General features: G+C 64.8%; 6 protein-coding genes across 6 annotated transcripts in view; 2 read left to right on the top strand and 4 right to left on the bottom strand.

The window, feature by feature from the left end:
• Positions 1–62: 62 nt before the first annotated feature.
• Positions 63–876, bottom strand: EMIHUDRAFT_229206 (hypothetical protein; the record flags this gene model as incomplete). The annotated part of the gene is made up of 4 exons (XM_005786105.1): positions 63–168; positions 240–337; positions 422–577; positions 655–876. The coding sequence occupies 4 exons, from the start codon at positions 874–876 to the stop codon at positions 63–65; spliced, it is 582 nt and encodes a 193-aa protein (XP_005786162.1).
• Positions 877–1,677: 801 nt separating this feature from the next.
• On the bottom strand, positions 1,678–3,677 carry EMIHUDRAFT_229207 (hypothetical protein; the record flags this gene model as incomplete). The annotated part of the gene is made up of 3 exons (XM_005786106.1): positions 1,678–2,037; positions 2,215–2,310; positions 2,643–3,677. The coding sequence occupies 3 exons, from the start codon at positions 3,675–3,677 to the stop codon at positions 1,678–1,680; spliced, it is 1,491 nt and encodes a 496-aa protein (XP_005786163.1).
• Positions 3,678–6,384: 2,707 nt separating this feature from the next.
• EMIHUDRAFT_111561 (hypothetical protein) lies at positions 6,385–7,536 on the bottom strand (the record flags this gene model as incomplete). Its single annotated transcript, XM_005786107.1, has 1 exon — positions 6,385–7,536. The coding sequence occupies one exon, from the start codon at positions 7,534–7,536 to the stop codon at positions 6,385–6,387; it is 1,152 nt and encodes a 383-aa protein (XP_005786164.1).
• A 6,926-nt stretch (positions 7,537–14,462) lies between these two features.
• Positions 14,463–16,007, top strand: EMIHUDRAFT_71614 (hypothetical protein; the record flags this gene model as incomplete). Its single annotated transcript, XM_005786108.1, has 4 exons — positions 14,463–14,687; positions 14,904–14,972; positions 15,037–15,507; positions 15,579–16,007. Coding segments are annotated over 4 exons (1,194 nt in total), but the record flags the coding sequence as incomplete, so codon positions are not given.
• Positions 16,008–18,133: 2,126 nt separating this feature from the next.
• On the bottom strand, positions 18,134–19,860 carry EMIHUDRAFT_229213 (hypothetical protein; the record flags this gene model as incomplete). The annotated part of the gene is made up of 7 exons (XM_005786109.1): positions 18,134–18,161; positions 18,325–18,368; positions 18,442–18,534; positions 18,580–18,619; positions 18,697–18,936; positions 19,005–19,722; positions 19,797–19,860. The coding sequence occupies 7 exons, from the start codon at positions 19,858–19,860 to the stop codon at positions 18,134–18,136; spliced, it is 1,227 nt and encodes a 408-aa protein (XP_005786166.1).
• A 463-nt stretch (positions 19,861–20,323) lies between these two features.
• EMIHUDRAFT_111563 (hypothetical protein) overlaps positions 20,324–21,718 on the top strand; it is a gene marked incomplete at both ends in the record, with an annotated part of 4,975 nt that continues 3,580 nt past the window's right edge. Inside the window, one exon of the mRNA XM_005786110.1 lies at positions 20,324–21,707. Within this exon, the coding sequence (XP_005786167.1) occupies positions 20,324–21,707 (1,384 nt within the window). The remainder of the gene's footprint in view (positions 21,708–21,718) is intronic.

The raw sequence follows: 21,718 nt of genomic DNA on the forward strand, positions 1-21,718 counted from the left end.
CTGCTGCAGCAGTGACTCGCGCGCCGCCGCCGCCCCCTCCCAGTCCCGCACCACCTGGTTTCTCAGTCAGCAGTCAGGACTCGCGACATCCCGCGCACGCCGCGCCCGGCGTCTGCCCACACCTCGTGCACGGAGCGGCAGGTGAGGAGGTAGCAGAGGTCGCGGAACCTGTTCACAGCTGGAGGTGTGAATAGACGCCGTTCACAGAGCAGGTGAGGAGGTAGCAGAGGTCCCGGAACTCTGCGGGCGACGGCGCGCAGCTCTCGAGTGGCTTGAGCCGCTTCGTCAGCTGCGTGAACGCCTTGTGCTGCTCGCCTCCGTCCAGCAGCTCGAGAAACTGCAGCCGGTACGCGGCGTACAGGAACACCTTCCATGCACCGCCATTCTGTCAGGAACCAACTGGGAGCTGCAGCCGGTGCACGGCGTCTAGGCAGGCCTTCTGCTCGCACGTGCCGGCGATGGCACGGGGCACGAGCTTCTCCATCTCGGGCCAATCGCCGTCGAGCACCGCGCGCCGGAGCCGCCGCACCGCCGTCCGCGCGCGCTGCGCATCGAGCGAGCGCACGTTGGCCTCGTCCTGCACCGTCGCGACCTACCGCGGTTTGGCAAAGGACGCGTCGTGGACGCGTCGTGGGCGTGCTCGTGGCGTGGCACCGGCGTGGCGGCGAGCGGAGCAGCGGTCGAGGCGTGGGACAGCCTCAGGAATTGCAAGCCTCGGAGGCTTGGGGCGGGAGAGGCGCGCAGGCTCACCGCCGCAGTGTAGCCCTCGTCGTGCAGGTACTGGACGATCATCTGGAGGATCTCCTGCTTCGTCCGCGCGTCCTGTCCGTCCACGAGCAGTTTGCCGGCCGCAGGCGGGCAATTCGTGCCGTTCATCTGTCGAGAGAGAGGTGCAGCAACAGGAGAGATCTAGAGAGAAGCCTGAGCCAGCCCTGGGTTCGGACTTTTTGCGGGGTATGGTGTGGCATGAACCCACCTCTACCGGCATCAATCAATCAATACCGGCAAACCTCTCGCTGACATGCGCGCCCCGTCGAGCTGACGGCGGGCGCGCTGAGGTCGCACGCCAAGCCAAGTTATATGCCAATGGCATGCGATCAAGAATCGGCTCACGCGCCTCTACTCGCATACGCTCACCCATAGAATTGTCACCGCCAGTGAGTGCGAGATAGGGCTAGCGGCTGGCGGCTAGCCCCTGAGGAGAGGGACCAGAGACACCTCACATGACCCCACACACGGTCTAGTCCGGCCTCGCGGTCGGCGGAGATTGCTAGAGGACGAGCAAGACTGCTCCAGCCTCACGCGCTCGCCCCTGTCGTCTGTTGTGTTGTTGTGCCCTTGTTTGTTCCTTCGGCAACTTGGCTGGGGGAGGCGACAGGGGGGGGGCGCGGCCTTGAGTTATGTGTACGCCAACTCAGGGTGTGTGGCAGCCAGCTGGCTGTGTGTCTTGTGAGCTTGTTTGTGTCTGTGAGTCGCTCGTGCGTGTCGTCATCATCTGTCCCGCGTCCACCCATACCGCGTTGGTGTCCAGTCCGAGCCTGACTGTTGTTCATCTTTCTACATACATACATACTCACGCTCAAACGCCCACGATGCTGTGGAGGGGACATATACCTACAACACTGGGCACGGGACTGGCGCGCACTGGCACTAACACAGGTACACCACGGGAGCCGCCTAAGCGACTCCTGCGAGGGTGGCGAGGCACTTAGCTCCGTGCACCCGCCCACCCCCGCCACAGGCAAGCTCGTTCACAACCTGCTCCGCGATTGCCGTGTGAAGAACGACTGAGATACGCTGCTTCTGCAGCCCCAGCCAATTCTTAGTGGTCCAAGTCACCTCATCGAGGTACTGGGCCCGCGTCAGCTTGTTCTGTAGCACGTCCGCCGCCTTCCGGAGGATCTCGCCGACCCCCTTCCCGAACCCACCGAACGACTCGAACAGCAGCTGCAGCTGCACGTCGACGTCCTTGTCCTCCCTGGCGTAGCGCGGTACTCGCCGCCATAGGACGGTATGCGGCGATCGCCGCCCGCCACCCTGCCCCCCCTAGTATGCCATTGACCCGTCCCCTGCCCCCTCTCGCCCTTGCTCTTCCTCTCCCCCTCCATGCCCGCTCGCCCCCGTACCCGCCTCACACTCCCCTCCCCCGTCCCCCCCCTCTCCCTCCCCCTTGCCTCCCTCTCCCTCCTCGCAGTAGGGCCCATGCCCCACGACCATGTTCCGATAGAAAGCCTCGGTGTTGCCGAAAGCGACAGAAGCGCCCTTCCGACCGTGCTCCCCGCTGCTGGTGAGGCTGAGGGGGCCGCTCTCCTGTCTGTTGCGCGCTCTGTGCTCCGCGTGGTTTTAAATCTTAAATGTGTGTGCTGCGGTATTGGTATTGGGATCGGTACTCTATTTAAATAAGACGTACGACGAATCGTACGTCTAGATATTGGTCGGATGTATACTGTATGTGTAGAGTCTACCGGCTAAAAGCCGTATACGCAGAGCACGCGGATCCACGGATGTGATTGTGTGTGTAGCGTGCTTTTAGGTTACCTGGAACCTGGCACTAGACCACAGACAAGTCGTGAAATGCCTTTGGGCGTTTAGTGGTGCGCTTTTCACGTTTGGGCGGCGGCCGGGAGGGCCCACGGCCACACGTTGAGCATCACGTCCGGCGCGTGCACATTTGGATAGTCAAGCGGCGTCGGGAACGCCTTGGCCGCCCTCGCAACGCGCGCGGCATCGGGGACGAGGCGGCGACTGAGGTAGCTCACCTCGAGCGTGCGTGGCACGAGCGTGCCGAGCACTTCGGTGAACTTTTGCGCGGCGGCGTCAGCATCAACGTCGAGCCCGTGGTTGTTGACGTGGACGTGCACGACGACGAAGTGAACATTGAGCTTCTCGAGCAGCGCCGCGTGGAAGCCCATGGAGGCCAGCTCATCCAGCCCGTGAAACTCGATGACCAGGTGATCGAATGAATCGAGCACGGCGCCCGGGCACGCCCACAGCGCCTCCCACTCTGCGCCCTCCACGTCGCACTGCAGGACCTTTCGCACGTCGAGCTCGCCGAAGCGGCGCACGTGGCTCTCGAGCGTGTCGAGGCGCGCCGCGGCGTCGCGCGACGCACCGAGGCCCTCGTCGTAGAAGGTGAACTGCGGCAGCGGCGGCGTGTAGGCACCGCCGAGCGTCATATCGAATTGGCGCACCAGCCTCAACCCATGCTGCGTCACCAGCTCGGCGTCGAAGCTCACCTCCTGCGAGACGCCGTACGAGTAGCAAACCTCGCAGCCGCGCGGCGATACCATCACGTACCCGCCGTCGCCAAAGTAGCGCGTCGCGGAACCACGCTCGACTCGGCGCGGCGCGGCGCCAACGCGCACGAGCGGCATGCCGGGAACATCGTACACCACCAACTGCCGCAGCAGCCGTGACGCGAGGCTGAGCAGTCCACACGGCCCGAGCGCCACCAGCAGGCGTGGCGAGTGCGCGAGCAGCGCGCACACGCTCGCGTGGTCGCCACCGCGGCAGCGCGCGGCGCAGTCGAGCGGCGCGCCGTAGCCACTCGCCTGGTTGAATGGCCAGCGCGGCGGCGGCACCACAGCCGCCTCGAGGCTCTGGAGCGGCACGCCGTCGGTGCCGAGGCCCACCTCGTCCATGTCGAGCTCCCACCATGCCTCGCCGTCACTCTCCATCGTGCATGACCAGACCGCTACTCGAGGTGGCCGGGCAAAGCACACCGGAGCGGTCTCGTGAGTCTCACACCTTCGATTTTTGGGCCCCGGGGCGGCTAAACGCGCTCTCTTCGCACAGGAAAGGGTGGGAGGGAGGGAGGGGGGTGCGGGGGGAGGGAGGGAGGGAGGGTGTTGCAGGGGAGGGAGGGTGGTTTCCCCATTTCCGACACTGGACAAACTTAAGTTTGTAAGTTTGTTTGGTTCGTCAGCGATGCAGCAGGCTGGAGAGAAGAGTGACAAGGGGAAGGAGGAAGAGAAACAACGAGAGGAGAGAAAGTGCATTCAAACAGAGGGACGGAAGGACATATATGACGAGCACGGCAAGTACAAATTTACTCGAGGATGCACCGTCTTTGACGAGCAAGACCGCTACAAGTTTACTTGGGGCCCACCAAAGCAAAACTTTAGATTTACTCACTGAGAGCCGGCGTCGACTGGTTGGGAGAGAGCGGCTAAACACGGGGCGGCTAAACGCGCTCTCTTCGCGTAGGAAAGAGTGGGTGGGAGGGAGGGGGGTGCGGGGGGAGGGAGGGAGGGAGGGAGAGAGGGAGGGAGGCAAGAGGGCACCCAGCGGCCGGCTGCACGACGTCCTCGGCGACGCCGTGATGGTTAACCCTCGGTCGAAACATGCTACAAGACACAAATTCCTACTCAAACGACTGGTCAAGACCCTCCGCTCGGCGTGGAGCATGTGTTGATCATCGAGATGGAGCCGACTGCACACCTCAGTTACAGTAATCCCAAACAACCTGACGTGGCGGCGGCAAACGTCGGCAGGGGGCACAGGCGCCTTGTTGCCGATTTCAAGCTCACGAGCTCGCTTGAGCGAGCAAGGGCAAGGACGCGGCCGGCGACGGAGAGCTCGGCTGGAAGGGGGCATATGTTCGCTTCGGCAACACGGAGCCCGGGCTGCTCAATCTGGTCAAAGGGCGCGGCAAGTACTCGCTGTCGGGAGCGACGGCAGCGGCGGTGGCGGAGGAGGAGGACGAGGAGGAGGAGGGTGGCGGAGGCGGAGGAGGTAGGGGAGGGGGAGGGGGAGGATGCGGATGCCCCCGAGGGGCCGCTCAAGCAGCTGGATGGCGATTACCGCTTTGCGCGGGGAGCAGGATTGCGATCTGCGTTTGTTCGACTTCGAGAGCTTCGGAGGCTTTTGAAAGGAGGTCCGCAGCACCCTGAGGGAGGCGGCGAACCAGCTGAGCAATAAACTTTCGCATGCTCAGCACCTGGACGAGGTCACATGGACAACCAAGAACTGGCACGGCCTGCAGATGCAGCGTCTGTCTGTCGTCCTCCACACCGCTGTGGCGTGGCAGACGGTGAACGAGCTAGCGTGCGGGGAGAGCGGCATTGTGCATGTGGTGCGGAGTGCATTGCCGTTCTTAACGGAGTCGCTTAGGCGGATCCGGTGGTGAGCCGGTGTGTGTGCCAGTCCGCGCCAGTCTGCGCCCTTGTCGTGCCAGTGTGTGTGCTGTGAGAGAGGCTTGTGTTTTAAGAGTTCTTTTTCGAAAACGCGCACGCGCGCGCGCGCGCGCGCGCGCGCACGCCGCCGCCGCCCGTCGCCCCGCCGGCAAAACTGTCAGGTCCGCCGCGACGCGTCGCCGCAATGGCGGGCAGTGACGTGGTGGAAGCCATGCAGCTCGCGCCCTCGAGCCATTTGCATTTTGCCATTTCATGTACATGTGTGTGTCTCGCGCCTTGCGGGGGGGGAGCGGAAAGGAGGAACCTCTTCCCAAGAGCACCACTCTTGGAGCGCCGCCACTACCACCCAGAGCGCTGCAAGCAGCGCCGGGCAATGACGGCTTACCGCCCACCCAGCCCCCCCTCGGCACACCCCGGCAGCCAATGTGTGACGGCTCGAACCCGCTAAGCCATCCCGCAAGCGGGATAGCCCGCCACTCGAACCCGCAAGCGGGCGTACGAATCGCGAGCGGCTCGCACTCGTGACACGCAGGCGTCCGCCAGACGGCGCCGGGGCTAGGCGACCGAAGAGGAACTACGGCAAGAACCGCACACCACCCGCTGACGAGCGCTCGCGGAACTGGTCCGCGGCGCCCGCCAGGGGCGTGCGCGAGACAGGGCTCGAAGCCCTTTTCTGTGAGCAGGGATTCCCTCCCGGCGGGGGTTGTGGCGGAGAGCCGGCATAGGAATCGCCGGCCCCCACCCAGGGGGTGCCCCTGCCAGGCGCCGCAAGCGGTGCCCGACAGGGGCGGGTGCCCCCACCCCGAGGGGTGGGGGCGGGGGCGGGGCCCAAAGTGATTCGGCCTATCGCCTCGGCAAGGTCCTCGGTGCGATTCTCCACGGTGTCGTCGAGCGAAAGCGCGGTAGCCGCGGAGGTAATGACGTCGACATCGGTGGAATCGGCTGGGTCAACGTCAATGTCGATAGCTCTTTCACGCCGGATCCGTACACAGTAGAGCGTATTGCGTATATGCAGCACCTTGCCGACGACTTTGGCGTTTGGGCGGCGCAAGCCGGCGAAGAACAATCGCTCCAGAGCTGTCTGTAACTCCGTACACAGAGCTGCCACTTGCCAGCACCCCCCAGCACCAGAGCTCTGCTGCTGGGGGGGGGGGGGGTCACCAGAGCTCTGCTGCTAGGGGGGGGTCCCGACCCCCCCCAGCACCAGAGACAATGACTGACCCGAGACAGATAGACAGAGCGACACGGGTCACAGCTCGCGCGATCCTCGCCCGATGCTTTCTTGCTGAGCGCTAGAAAACGACGACCGCTCCGCGAGACTCGCGTTCCACCTTGCGACGTTCTCGGGGTGCTCCCTGTTGACGAGTTTGCCCTTCAGATGCGGCGGCACGTTGTCGCCGAAGCGGTGAGCGGTGTGCGCGCCGTCCCAGGAGAGGTGCCAGTTGTTGACACCGAAGCGCGGGTTGTCCATGAGCGACGCGAGCATGGAGTTGCAGCACGTGATGCTATCGAAGACGGGCAGCCGGGTCGCCGCGCGCACGGCGTCCGAGTAGGGCGGAAGCTCCGTGCACTCAAACAGGATGGCGCGGATCGGCTTGGCCGTGCCCGCATGTTTGGCAACGGTGTCCTCTGCCAGGCGGACGAGGTGCGGCAAGACGGAGTCGACATCGACGCGGTCACCATTCGCGACTGCCTCGAAGCCAGGCACGTCCTCGCAGCCGACGATGACGAAGCGCGTGTCGTCCGGGTCCACGCCGCACTCCTTCTTGATGAGCTCACGCATGGGCTTGAGCGACTCGCCGTTGGCGGTGAAGAGCGCGATATGCTCGTCGGCGGCGTAGGCACATACAACGGCGGGCAGCTGGCAGAGCGACGACATGAAGACGGGCTTGCTGGTGACGGACCGTGCGAGGGCCTGAAAGTACATGAAGAAGCCGCAGTCGCCTGTGATGCCAGCCACACCCTGCTCGTCGAGCCACGTGATGGCGTCAATGAAACGCTGCTTGACGTCGTCCGGCAACTCGCCACTCTGGCATAACTCAAAGGTCAGGCCGGGCACGACACGATAGAACACGTCGTAGTAGAAGGAGCCCGGGTGATCAACGTCACCGAGGGCGGGCGGGTAGTCGTAGTCGAGCCGTATCACGCCCAGTGAGGGGTGATCGGCAACGAGCAGCTTGGCATCATCATTGGCGGGCGGCAGCTGCTTGAAGCGACCGCCTTCGTCAAACTGGGCGTGATGGCCCACCTCATGGAAGCGACTATCCTCAATCGCCGCGAGGCGGCTGTCCTCAAACTGGGCGTGATGGCCCACCTCATGGAAGCGACTATCCTCAATCGCCGCGAGGCGGCTGTCCTCAAATGACGCGCCCGACCGCAGAGTCGACCCGGCGCAGCCCATGGTGGAGAGATATCTCTGGTCGACGGCGGTCAATCTCACGTTTGTCGATCAAAACCGGCGGGCTTTGTGACGCCGTTTACGCGATGGATTTGGGTTCGTTTTTCTTTTCGTTTATTTTCTTTTTCTTTTTCATTTGCGCGGCGACGGAGGTGGGGACGGACGGGCGCTAACTATGGGCGACTACATGACGAAGGTTCGAGGACGACTACTCGCCGCCTGGGTCGTTTGGGGCGCGCGGCTCCGTCGAGGACCGGGCGCGCCCCTTACCCGGCGCGGCGTAGGTCCCACTCTGACGTATAGAGGGGAGGCACGGACAACGGCCCAATTCATCAATTCCACTAATCTTCTGGTGCCTAGCCCCGTGTAGCGGCGGTCCGGCAGGCTGCCCCCAAGGCCCCCCGGGCCGCTGCGGGTTTGGGAGTTATGCTTAGGCACAGCTTCGGCGATGGCAGCCCCTCTCTGGGGTGTTGCATAGGCGGGGAGTCTCCCCCGCTGGTCTCCTCCTTCCCATTTTTTCTTTTCTTTTGAGAGCAGGACGCCGGGTTTGTCTTGTATGTGCGTGTCGGGCCGGGGTGTGAGCGAGGGGCAGAAGGGGCGGGGGCGTGCGGGGCAGAGGCCCAACGTCGGGCGGCTTGTCGGGGTCCGGAGGATTCGAGGGGGGGACGAGGAGGGGGGAATGGGCGGTCGGCGTCGACTGTGGCGGCGAGTCTGTTGCTTCTACCCCGACTGGGACGAGGCTGCACTGGAGAAGCGGCTGCTCCGCCACCGCGCTATGGGAGGGGAGCTTCCCCTGTGGATGCGCTGCTTGGCCTGGGTTCACCATCGGATGCGCATGTTTCGCCTGCCGTACTGCCTCGCCAGAGCAACGTGCGCTCTTCTCTTCAACGACAACACATGCACGGAGTTCCTGCTCGACGGCATCGCAATCACATTTGCCACCTTCGTTGACGACATCCTCGCACAGTTTCTCCTGCCTGTTGAGCAGCGCGAGGAGGTGAGTGAAGCAATCGAGGCTCTCATCGCAGAGGAATCGCGTAACGCGCGGGACCCGCATCGCTTCTTGATGTGGCTGTTCAACCGGCTGTATGCGGCGGTGCTCGGGCTAGCCGTGGTCGCCGTCAACCTCGAGCCTGAGTCTTTCATGGTCACCTTTAAGCCTCTCGAGGGATTAGTTCGCTCCCATTCCTTGAATTTGCAGATCAAGGCCCCACTTCAGTGCGAGAGCCTGCTGATAGCTTTTCAAGGATGCATCTTCCTCTGCTGCCTTGTCATGGCAGGCATTTGGCCGCTCCTGCGCCAGCGGTCGGTCGGCTCCGTCTTCGCACAGCTCGTGTATGTGGCTGGCGACGCGTACTGCACAATGACATTCCTCTTCGCATGTCTGTGGCTCAATCCCTTGGACCATTACCTTTTTCCAGCCTTTTTGCACGACCCCACGGCCATTTTGCGGGTGTGGCTGCTCTTCGTGCCAAGCGGGGGTCGCCCATTTTTTAACCACATTGCAATCTTGCTGTTTGCAGACCCTCGTGCTTGCAATGAAGACGATGTATCTGGCATAGATGCAGACTGTCTGCAGGCAGGTTTGCCATGGCTGGCTGTTCGCCTTGGCCTGCTCATTTCGGCAGTCGTTCTCTGTGTCGCGGTCGCGTGGGTCCGCGTGTCGACCTCACGGCGGGCTAGCCCTCGCGCGACTGACAGCTGCACATTGCTTGAGGAGTAGGGCAGGTCGGCGCGTTCCCAAGTGTACCATGTGCCATTGCGAGGCTCCGAGATAGCGATACACACGAAAAAAAATCGCGAAAAAAGAAAACATAGCGCGTCTTGTAGCGTTGCGAGGAAAAAAGAAAAAATACCGGGAAGGGGCATGGGCGACATTTGGTGTGTCTGTCGGTGCACGTCTAACATCTCTGAATCGTGCGCCAAACGGAGCCCAACAATCAGATAAACACACTCAATCAGAAGTGGCGGAGTGGGGAATGAAGATGACACAACGAAACGCGCCCGGGGGCGTGACGCGGGGTAACTCTGCGTGGCGAGACTCAACACGCGTCGTCAACAAAGACTTGCGCGCTTCGGAACGGCCCGCTTGTTCAGACCCACGCCTCGACCTTCTTGGGCAGCAGCTGGTTCGACAGGTCCTCTCCGTGGCCTAGGCAGCCGTATTCACCCTTGCCCCAGGTAAAGACAGCGGCGTCGGCGGTGATGGCGAGGCCGTGGCTGCCTCCAGCCGACACAGCGACGACGCGCCGCCCCGCCAACGCCTCGACCTTCTTGGGCAGCAGCTGGTTCTGCTGGTGGTCGCCGTGGCCTAGGCAGCCGTATTCACCCTTGCCCCAGGTAAAGACAGCGGCGTCGGCGGTGATGGCGAGGCTGTGGCTGCCTCCAGCCGACACAGCGACGACGCGCCGCCCCGCCAACGCCTCGACCTTCTTGGGCAGCAGCTGGTTCTGCTGGTCGCCGTGGCCCAGCCTGCCGAAGATTCCATCGCCCCAGCTCCAGACGGCGCCGTCGGCGGTGAGGGCGAGGCTGTGCATAGCCCCAGCCGATACAGCGACGACGCGCTGCTCAGCAAAGGCCTCGACCTTCTTCGGCAGCAGCTGGCGCTGCAGGTCGCCGTGGCCTAACCGGCCAGAGCCTCCCTGGCCCCAGCTCCAGACGCTGCCGTCGGCGGTGAGGGCGAGGCTGTGCTGGTCTCCAGCCGAGACTGCGATGACGCGCTGCTCAGCAAAGCCCTCGACCTTCTTGGGAAGCAGCTGGTCCTGCCTGTCGCCGTGGCCCAACTTGCCATAGGCTCCCTGGCCCCAGCTCCAGAGAGCGCCATTGGCGGTGAGTGCAAGGCTGTGGTGGCCTCCAGCCGACACAGCGACGACGCGCTGCCCAGCCAAGGCCTCGATCTTCTTGGGCAGCAGCTGGTGCTGCGTGTCGCCGTGGCCCAGCCGACCTTCGTCTCCATCGCCCCAGCTCCAGACGCCGCCGTCGGCGGCGAGGGCGAGGCTGTGCGACCCTCCAGCCGAGACAGCGACGACGTGCTGATCAAAAGCCTCAACCTTCATCGGCTCGCACTGGCTCTGCCGGTCGCCGTGGCCCAGCGCGCCAAAGCCTCCCTGGCCCCAGCTCCAGATAGCCCCACTGACGGTGAGGGCGAGGCTTTGGTTGTCTCCAGCCGACACGCTCACTGCACGCTCGGCGCCCAGCGCCGAAGTAAGGCGCGTCGGCGTGTTGAGCCGCGGCACGCCCTCGCCGTGACCGAGCAGTCCCGGCGTCCAGCTCTCAGCCTTGCCGCACGACAAGAGCCGCCCCTCGCCGTCGATGAAGAGGCTGTGCCACAAGCCTGCGGCCGCCCTCGCCGGCGGGTTGGCCTCGCACAGCAGTGCCGAATAGCACAGCCACCGCACGGCGCAGCCCTCGCCCTCCGGCAGCGCCGGCAGCTCGAAGCCGCGCTCTTGCGCCCACAAGCGGATGGCCTCCACCGCAAGCGAGGCGTGGAAGAGCAGCGAGACGGCCGCGACGCGAGCGATGTCGAGGGGGCCGTCGAGGCGAGAGATGGCGCGCACGAGGAGCTCCGTGGGGAGGTCGAGGAGGCGGGCGGGCGGCGGCGTTTCTGGCGAGGGAGCGGCGGCGGAGGCGGAGGCGAGGCGGCGCGAGCGGCGGCGCGGCGAGGTGGACATCGCGAGAAAAAGAAAATCGCGGCCAAGTCGTACGACAAAACAAGCTACTGGCAAACTTCTGGCTGACACGCGCGCCCGGTCGAGCCTTGGGCGGGCGCGCTGCGGTCGCACGCCTACCCAAGTCATATGCCACGGCGTGCGATCTAGATTCAGCACACGCACCTCTGCTCGCTGATGCTCATCCAATGAATTGTCCGTCACCCAGATGAGTGCGAGTTAGGGCTAGCCGCTGGCGGGTAGCCCGAGAGGAGAGCGTCCATAGACGCCTCACAAGACCCCACACACGGTCTCGTCCGTGCCTTGCGGCCGGCGACGAGATTGCTAGAGGCGGAGCAAGCCTGCTCTAGTCTCACACGTTCGCTCCTACCCCACCCCACCCCGTAACCCTAGCCCCCCCCCCCTATTCCAGCACTGATCCTCCTCACCCTCGCCGCCCCTCCCCTCTCTCCTGCCTGCGCTGCCCCGCCCCGCCCCACCCCCGCAACCCCCCACACCCAAGCCCTAACCGTATCTCCCCGCAGGCCTCGGGCTGGCGCTGGGTCGATTTTGGACCCCGTTCTCTGTCTCCCTCGTATCTCGTGTCGCCTGATATCGTCCCCGTCGCCTTGATTACCGTCCTCCACACGTTGTCGTCTCCTCCCTTTCGCGCTGCGTGCCCGCCGTCCAGCCGCTTTCGTACCCACCGCCCAATTTTCTCCTTCGCTTCTTGATACAGCCTCCTGTCTCGGATCTCCGGCGCCTGCCCCTCCTCCTCATGCATGTAGATGCATGCCCTGTTCGTCACGTGTCGTGCTAGGTCCATCTCGTACGCGCTCGTTACCCTGCTCCGCAGGTGTGCCTTTGCCGCCGCGTCCGCCATGGAATTGGGCGCGTTGCCCGCATGCCCCTCCGTGAAGATGAAAATCACGTACCCTCCGTGGCGCTGTATAATGTCGATTTGTGCTTGCACCGCCCTGCTCCCTGTCGCTCTATCGCGTCTCGGCGGCCGGGGTTCGTCGGGGTGTTTTATAATCTTTCTTAAGGCTTTCTTACTGCATTCCTTACGCACCATGCATTCCGATTCCTGTCGTTTTCCGCTGGCTCCCACCGATTTCCGCTTCCTCACTCCCCCCCTCTCTCTCAGGCATGGTCCCGTCTCCTGTCCCCATTCGCCTCCTGCGCCTGTTCGCGCTCTTCGCCTTCCACCCTCCATCTCGTCGGTCCTCCTCTCCGTCCATCCTAGCGGCCGGCGCGGCGCTCCTCGATCTCTGCCTGGATGCGGGCCGCAATGTTGTTTTTCGCCTCGTCGTTGATGTCCCCGATCTTGCCCTGGACCCAGCGAAGGAGGGGCGAGTCCGAGGCGGTGCCGTGGCGCTGGAAGTGGCGCTTTGCCGCCCGCACGGTCGCGCACATGATCTTCTTGCAGCCGGCCTTTTGGCACGTGACGAAGCCTCGGAGTCTAGGGGCGACGGTGGCGTCCTCCGGGCTCCGGCGCCGCGGCGAAGGAACAAGGATTTCCGGCGGAAGGGGAAGGCGAGCCGTGTACGATTATCAAAATGAGCCGAGTACGAACGATAGAGAGACCGCGGGTGCGGGCGGGCGCGATTCGTCGACCAGGGCGGAGAGCTGGCCCGAAGAAGATGCGGCAATGTGAATTTTGTGTGTTTTAACATCCATTGCTCAAAGAAAAAGCCGCGTCCCGTGCCCCAGATTCATTTTAAATACTGTCCACTATGAAAGTGTGAACAGGTTGGAGCAGCTCCTGAGCACGGCGCCGCAGGCGCCTGTTGATGGGTCCAGGTGATAGCCCTGGATGGGCAATGCATACGCCTATTGGGCCTCAGATCGCCCGACCGCGTCCCGGTGCTCTGTGGTCGGATTTGTGACGCCGCCGCACCGCGCCGCGGCCGGGGGCCCTCCGGAGGCCGAGGATGGCCGTGACGGACCGGGACGAGCTCTGGGAGGTAAAGTGTCAGTGTAATATTGTAGAAACCAATCTTTCATGTCCACAATATCTCTCAGTCTAGCTAAGCCTGGGAAGGCGATGCCGGGGCCGTACAGCAGCTTGATGGTGCTTCGCCGGCGTGCGTCCCGGAGCGGTCCCGGACGGGCGGTCCGTGGGAGGAAAACGAGGGACAGCGCCGACGGCGCTCTGATTCGACTTTTAACTTCAAACAAAGACTGCGGCGCGTGCGACTGTCAGGAGCGGATCCGTCAGTTAGTCGTGTTCACGCCGGCTTGTGTCCCTGACAACCTGGGCAGACTTTAGGCTTGGACATAAAGACCGTGTATCGCGCGCCTTGCGGGGGGGGGGCGCGGAAAAGAGATAAAGAGGCACCTTGCGCCTCGACCGCGAACCTCAGACACAGACGCGGGGTACACATGGCGACTTTGGTACGCCTGCTGGCCGGCGACGACGCCGCGCCCGCCATCCGCGTGACGCCGGAGGGCCCGGTCTTTACGCGCGGCGCGCTGCGCGCCGACGTCAAAGCCGTGTCCGTCGCGCTAGCCCGAGCCGGAGTCTTGCGAGGTGACGTGGTCTCGCTCTGCTTCCGGAACCAGGTCCGCCTCCCTCGCCGCGTGCGTGTCACAGCTCTGGCGGCCACTCTGCTGCCGCGGCAACGCAAGCGGACAGCGCGGCGGCCATTGCTGTGCCTCGCTGCTGGAGACTGTCACCACCGCCGCCGCCGTCGCCTCGCCACACCACCTCGGCCCGGCCTTCCACCCGCCTCAGATAGAGTCGGTGATCTCCTTCCTCGCCGTCACGTGGCTCGGCGCCACCGCCGCGCCGCTCAACGCGTCGTACGCTGCCGCCGAGTTCGAGTGCGACACCGCCCCAATCCGCCCGCGCCGCCTCCCGGAACAGTCGCGGACATTTCCCTGACGTGTCCACGCAGGTACGACATGCTCAACATCTCGTCCAAGTTCCTGGTCGTGCCGACCGAAGGCCACGCTCTCGCCGAGGAGGTTGCGGCCAAGGTTGGCGTCGCCACGCTCGGAGAGGGCTAGCCGAGATACAACCGAGATGCAGCCGAGATGCAGCCGAGATGCGGCCGAGGTGCGGCCGAGGTGCGGCCGAGGTGCTGCCGAGGTGCAGCCGAGAGGCAGCCGAGAGAAAGCCGAGAGGCAGCCGAGAGGCAGCCGAGAGGCAGCCGAGAGGCAGCCGAGAGGCAGCCGAGGTGCAGCCGAGAGGCAGCCGAGGTGCAGCCGAGGTGCAGCCGAGGTGCAGCCGAGGTGCAGCCGAGGTGCAGCCGAGATGCAGCCGAGATGTGGCCGCCGATGCGAGCTGTGTCGAGTCTCTTCTCACGCCTCGAGCCGTGGATAGGCGTCGCCACGTCGGCCAGCGGCACGAGCGTCGCTGCGCGCGCGCGATGCGCCGTGGCCGACGGCGGCGTGACGATCCCCGAGGCGCAGCCGGAAGACACGGCCCTGTTTCTTCACACCAGCGGCACGACGGGCAAGCCGAAGGGGGTGCGCCCCTCTCGCACCACGCGCTCTCGGGCAGTCTCGGGCGATCTCGGGCAATCTCGGGCAGTCTCGGGCAATTTCGGGCGATCTCGGGTGATCTCGGGTGATCTCGGGCGATCTCGGGTGATCTCGGGTGATTCCTCACAAGGTGCCGCTCTCGCACGCAAACATGCTCGCGACGACGGCAACCTCATCGGCGGCGGACAGCCGGTTGACACTTTCGTTTTTGAGGCGCACGCCCTTCTCCTGTAGGCAAATATCACGGCGACCTACGACCTCACGGCCGCCGACAAGTGCTACCTGGTGATGCCGCTCTTTCATGTGCCCGGGCCGATGTCGGTGTTTCTTAGCTGTCGCCCTTGTGATTCGCACGATTCTCTTTTAGGTGCACGGCCTCATGTCGGCACTCTTCTCGACCCTCTATTCTGGCGGCGAGGTCATCCTGCCGGCCAACTGCGCCGGGTTCCGCGTCGAGATCTTCTGGCGCGACATTGCGGCGTGCGGCGCCACCTGGTACACGGCGGTGCCGACCATGCAGCAGCTTCTGCTCAAAGGGCTGGACAGCTATGCGGCCGCGGGCCGGCCGCAGGTGCGCTTCATCCGGTCCTGCTCCGCCTCGCTCCCGCCTTCGGTCCTGCAGTCGCTCGAGAAGGAGTTTGGCGCTCCGGTGCTCGAGGCGTATGCGATGACAGAGGCGGCCCACCAGATCTCCTCCAACCCGCTGCCGAGCCGCGGGCCGCACAAGGCGGGCTCGGTGGGCAAGGGGACCAACGTCGAGATTGCAATCCTCCCGGAGGAGGGCGAGGCGGCGCTGCCGAACGGTGAGGTGGGCGAGGTGAGCGTGCGCGGCCGCAACGTCACCAAGGCGCAGACCTTCGCGACCGCCCGCTTCGAGAGGCACAATCACGTCACTCCTTTCCTTCTTAGGGCTACCACAACCGGCCCGACGCCAACGCTGAGTCCTTCACGCCATCCGGCTTCTTCCGCACGGGCGACCTCGGCTATCTCGACGAGGAGGGCTACCTCTTCCTCACCGGCCGCAAGAAGGAGCAGGTCAACCGTGGCGGCGAAAAGATTGCGCCCGTCGCCATCGACAATGTGCTGCTTCGCTGCCCCGGAGTGTCGAGCCTCTTCGCCTTCGGCTCGCCACACGAGGAGCTTGGTGAGTCGGTGGTCGCCATCGCGGTCCTCGACCCCGGCGCAGAGGTCAGCCTTGCACAGCTGAATCGCTTCGGGCTCGACACCGGCGAGCTCTCAATGCAGTGGCTCCCCGAGGCGATCGTGTACGCAGACAAGGTGCCGAAAGGGCCGACGGGCAAGGTGCAGCGCGTCAAGCTCGCCGCCATGCTCGGCATGCCCAAGCTCTCCGCCGCCGACGCCGGCGCCGCCTTCAGCTTTGTGGACGGCGTGCTGACGCGGCTCGCGCCGCCCGCCACAACGGACGCCGGCGACGGTAACGCCGCCGACATGTGTGCCGTGGAGGCGGCCGTCGGGTCGCTGCTTGGCGTCGACGTGTCTGGCCTCGGCGCGAAGCCGCTGCAGCTGGACTCGTTCACCGCCGCGCGCCTCGCCGGCAGCCTGAACAAGCGGTTCGGGTGCGGCGTGCCGCCAAAGGCGCTGCTGCGCGGCGTCACCATGGCGGCCATCCTCAACCTCGTGCAGACGACCGAGGCAGTGGCGGCGGCGGCGTACGACTGGGAGGCGGAGGCGGCGGTGCCGCCCGAGTTGGCCGCCGGGATGGGAGGAGTGCCTTTCGGGCCCGCGGTGCCGCTTGGCGAGGCCGACGCCCTCCTTCTCACCGGTGCCACGGGCTTCCTCGGCACACACCTGCTCGCCTCCCTCCTCGCCGCCGACAAAGGCCCGGCGGTCGTCTGCGTTGCCCGCGCCGCCTCCGACGCCGCGGCCGCTGAGCGCGTCTCTGCCGCCTTGCGCGCGCGGGGAGTGTGGAGCGACGCCGCTCGCTCGCCGAAGCTGCGCTGCCTGGCCGGCGACGTGACGCTGCCAGGGTTCGGGCTCTCTGATGGGGTGGTAGCGGCGAGCCTCGCCTCGGTGCGTCTGGTGATCCACAACGCCGCCGCCGTCAACCACGCCACCGCGTACGCCGGCCTGAAGGAGGCGAACGTCGGCTCTCTTGTTCGTGCGATCCGGCTCGCGCACGGCCTGGAGGCTGCCAACCGTAAGCCGGTGCACGTCGCATTTGTCTCCACCGCCGGCGTCTGCGGACGGCGAGCCTGCCACGACGCGCAGGCGCCGCCACGGATCGAGATGGCGGCGGTGGACGGTGCCAACGGGTACGTGCAAGGCAAGTGGGTCGCCGAGCGGCTGATTGAGAACGCCAACGCCGCCGCCCGCTCCGCCGGCGCGCCGGCGCGCTACTCAATCTTCCGACCGGGCGCCATCAGCGGCCACTCTGTGACGGGAGACTGCAACATTGGAGACTCGCTCAACCGGTACCTGGTCGGTTTCCGACTGCTCGGCCTCGCTCCGCCGCTGCCAGACATGCGCGTTCGGGTGGACATGTCTCCGGTGGACTGGGTGGCGGGCGCCATCGGGGGCATCGCCACTCAGGAGGCCGGCGGGGCGGCACCTCGCGAGCGCTGCGAGACGCCCTGCTTCACTCTCGACAACGGCGCCTCGCTTCCGTACGAAGACCTTCTCACGGAGCTCGACGTGCCCGTCGCACCGAGCTACGAGGCGTGGCTGGCCGAGCTGCAGGCAGATATGGGGAGATATGGGGAGATATAGGCTGGCCGAGCGGCAGGCCGCGCTGGAGGAAGAGGCCCGAGATCGCCCGAGATCGGCCCGAGAACCGGCCCGAGATTGCCCGAGAGGGCCCGAGATTGCCCGAGAGGGCCCGGGGCTGTCCGTGCTGCAGGCAGCGCTGGAGGCGGAGCCCGAGGCGGCGCCGCACCCCAACCCTCTGCGCGGGCTGCTCGGCGCTCTCAAGGCAGCTCCGCCCTCGTTCGGCTCGACGGGCTCCAAGGCACACATGGCCCACCTGGCGGAGCGTGGCCACCCCTGCCCGACGGTGACGCCGGCGCTGCTCCGCACCTACCTGCGCCGTTTCGAGGAGGAGGGGGCGCTCCCGCGCGCCGCATGAAGAGGCCGCAGAGGAGGCGGCGGGAAGAGGTTCGCGCGCGGGATGGGGGGGGGGGAGGGGGTCTAATGAACAGCTTCTGACGGCACGCTTGGGCTGACGTCTTCCAGGCGGATTCGTGGTTGAATCGCACGTGCGCCTCCCTGCGAGCTGCGTGAGCCTGTTGATTGATGGTGTGCGCTTTCACATAAACGCACAACCCGGGCCCCGAATCGCACAGTGACAGGCGCACAGGATATATCTTTCTTTCTCGTCAGGTCTCCGTTCGTGTCTGTCCCCCGCCCCTCCCTCGCCCCTCCGCGCACCCCCCGCCCCGCCCCCGCCCGCCCGCCCCCCGGCCCCCCCTTGCCCCACCACTCGTGTGTCGCTCGTGGGCTCGCGTCTGTCACAGTCGGTCTGAGTTTTTCATAAGCCTATCAGACAAGTGAGCCGGCCCGAGCCCCCCCGGTCACCGCCCTACTGTCTCTCGAACTTCCCACGTCGATCACGCTCCCGCTAAATGCGCGCGTGACGGGGGCCGGTTCGGGCGCCACCTGATTAACCTCGCCAGCCGCCCGACCTGCTGGCTGCAAGCACATGAGTAGAGCCAGGGCCAGAATCAAGGCCAGGACGATGATGCCCTACGAGGGGGGGGAGCTCAGATGAGTGGCCGTGCTGCGGCCGGGCTCGGGCAGGCTCATGCGCCACGGCGACAGCGACGCAGCGCCAGCCGTATATCCCATTGATGTAGCCGCTCCCAGTGCTGCCGATGCCGGCAAAGAAGAAGATGATGAAATCGTTGGCTCCCTAATGAGACCGAGGTCGCTCCTTCTTTCAAAGTAGGGTTGGCACATTGGCTAGGCTGAGCCTGCACTCGCGCAGCATCTCGCTCCTCGTAGCACCTACACACGTGCTCTCCCCGCTCAACCCTGCTCGTGGTGAGCAGCACACCCGTCGAGGGCAGCTCACGAGGCGAGAAGCAATGTGCCCGCAGTGAAGCACAGATTCCAACCCAGCCCGCACAGCGTCATGCCAGCGATGAAATTTTCGAGCGCCCCTCCGGCCGCAAGCGTGCCCGCTGCGATAAGCAGAAGGAAGGCGCCGCAACAAGAGGTCCGCTGTGGGCCAAGCGTCGAGATGACGCGGCCCGTGACAAACCCTGGGCCGAACATGGCCAGAAAGTGGAGTTGCAACGTGAGGCTCGAGTACCTACTCTCACGCCAGAGACAGCTGTTGGCAGCTACAACCAACAACCGGCAGGATGGCTCGCTTGGCACGTGTCGCTCCAGCAACTGCCGATGGGATACGCGTCGGCCTCGCAGCCGTCGTGCATGACCACCACGAGAGGGCTCATGAGAGAGACCATGCTGGTGTGGGCGAGTGCTGCGATGGCGACAGCAGCGATGCATCGCGGATCCGCGCACATCAGCCGAGGCAGGCTCTGTGAGACTGGCGCAGATGTTTTGCCGGCAGACGCTGGGAACGTGACGCAGACCGAGAAGAGCGCGTTGAGGACCCCGATGGTGCTGATCCCGGCAAACGCGCCGAGGAATTCGTAGCGCCGCGAATCCCCAAACACTCGGCCAAGCTCTTTCGTTGCGAGGGCCAGGTTTGGCCCTGCGACCGCTGCAATGACGCCGCCGGAAAGGACAAGTGTCACCGCATATGGTCGCTGCGATGGCGAGCAAACCTCCAATGCCGCGAATCTATAGAAGTGAGACAGGCCCTGGGCTAGTCCAGCCAGGAAGGAGGAGATAAATATCAGCGAGGGAATATTGCAGATCAGCCCAATTGCACCAGCAGCACCAGAACAAACGCATAACCCGCAGCCGATCAAAAATCCATTGAGGCGGCCGCAATGGCGGAACAACGCGGCCGACGGGATCGATATGAGCGCTGCTCCTGCGAGAAAGGTGCTGATAGTCAGAGGGGCAGCGCCGATCGACGAGCCAGTCGCTGTGGCGGCGAGCGGCCCCACGGCGGTGAGCAGGGTGCCTACGGCGGCAGATGATGCAGCAGCTGAGGGATCCGCAGCAAAGAGGCCGGAGTAGAAGGACGAAACGTGGCACTCGAGCTCAAGGCGCAGGCCCAGCAGGCAGCGAGGAGAAGCAAGTTCGCCCTCGCCGACTGCATGTGTGCATACCTCTGCAGCTTGCCGCCAACAACACCGCCCTCGCCACCACCGTCCTCGCCGCCAACAACACCGCCAACATCGCCTCAACCGCTTCTTCCACCCTCTTGGAGCATATACGGGGAGGCATCGGGCGATCAGTGCTTGAATCATGAGATGCTCTGGATCGCGAAAATCAGTGTCGACGAGTGCTCTCGCACGTGCGCGTTGTATAATGGGAAATTCTACCCATACTTCGAGCATGCAACCAATGGAGACAACAATTGTAGATGCTACAGCACTTGCACGCTGAAAGGCTCTGCCAGCTGGGGTCTGATGGTCTATCAGCAAGCGACACCGCCGCCCTCACAGTTTGTCAAATCGGATATTGGCGCTCAAAACTATGTAGCACAAGGATGCCCAGATGGCTACGAGCGGATCACCTCCTCCGAAGAGTGCGAGGCCGCTGCCGGCGCCTTACAACTTATGAGAGCCGTTGGCGACTATGAGGACGATTGGAACGACTGGCCTCAGGCGTGCTGGATACATCCCACTTTTAACACCGTCCACTTCAACCTGAACCTGGACGAAGATGAAATTGACTGTTCGTCCGAAAGACATTGCAGAGGGGCCAGCACCATCTGCAAGCGCACGCAACCGTCACCCCCTCCATTAAGCCCATTGCCCCCGGACGCCCCTCCCTTCCCCCCGGCCGCACCTCCCCCCAGCTGGCCGCCCACCAGCCCGCCGCCCGCCAGCCCGCCGCCGGCATCGCCTCTCGGCGGCGACGATTACAAGGCGGTCATCGTGATCGAAGCCTTCGGCGGCCTCGACACGTTCAACATGCTCATGCCGCACTCTCTCTGCGACGCGGCCGCCGGAGGTTACGACGAGTACCTCCAGGCGCGCGGGGGGCTGTTCACCACCGGAGCGGAAGACAGCGGCGTCGGGCTCAGGCAGGACGCCCTCCAACAGATCGCTGCAAACGCGAGCGCGAAGCGGCAGCCGTGCGACGTAATGGGACTGCACCCAAAGCTGGTGAAGACAAAGGCGATGTACGAGAGCGGAGACGCCGCGGCATACGCCAACATCGGCGCGCTTGTCGAGCACCTTACGCCCGACGAGTTCTTCGGCCTCATAAAAGCGAAAAGGGACGTTCCCAATGCGCTCTTCTCGCACAACAAACAGCAGGACTTCAGTCAGACGCTCTCAAACAACCAGTTTGAGCCGGGCATACTCGGGAAGGTGATGAGCGCGCTCGACACCCCGGCGTGCGACGCGCAGGGCAACGCGAGCGCCGGCAGCGGCCGCACGTCGTACAAGACCGGGCTGTACGCCATGTCTGGTGCCGCGCCGCGAGCATTGACAGGAGGGCCCAGCCTCGCGCTCGCCATCGACTCGAGGCGAGGCGACATCCGCCGGCTTTCGGAGTACGAGCGGCTCTGGCGCCACATCGAGAACCTGACGGCCGCGCCCTCGCGCTCGATCTTCGCCGAGACGCACTCGCGCGTGCTGGGGCGGGCGATCCAGGACGCGGAGACACTCGGCGATGCGATTGACGCGGCAACAACGACGACGACCTTCAACGACTGCTGCGATGTTGGCGGGGGCTGCGGCTGTACATTTGCAATGGCGCTGCGCACCGTCGCGCGCGTCATCAAGGCGCGCAGCGCGACGGGCGTGCAGCGCGCGGCCTTCTGGATGGGGACGAGGGGTGTCGACGCGCACGCGTCGATGGACTCTCCGGGCGACGGCATAATGTCGATGATCGACAACTCGGTCGACGACTTCCGGAAGGAGATGGTGGCGCAGGGGCTGTGGGACAAGGTGACCGTCATCACCCTCTCCGAGTTCGGAAGGACGATCATCGGTAACGGGCGG

The sequence above is a fragment of the Emiliania huxleyi genome (genome assembly GCF_000372725.1).
Source record: "Emiliania huxleyi CCMP1516 chromosome Unknown EMIHUscaffold_154, whole genome shotgun sequence".
In the NCBI taxonomy this organism is placed as follows: Eukaryota; Haptophyta; order Isochrysidales; family Noelaerhabdaceae; genus Emiliania; species Emiliania huxleyi.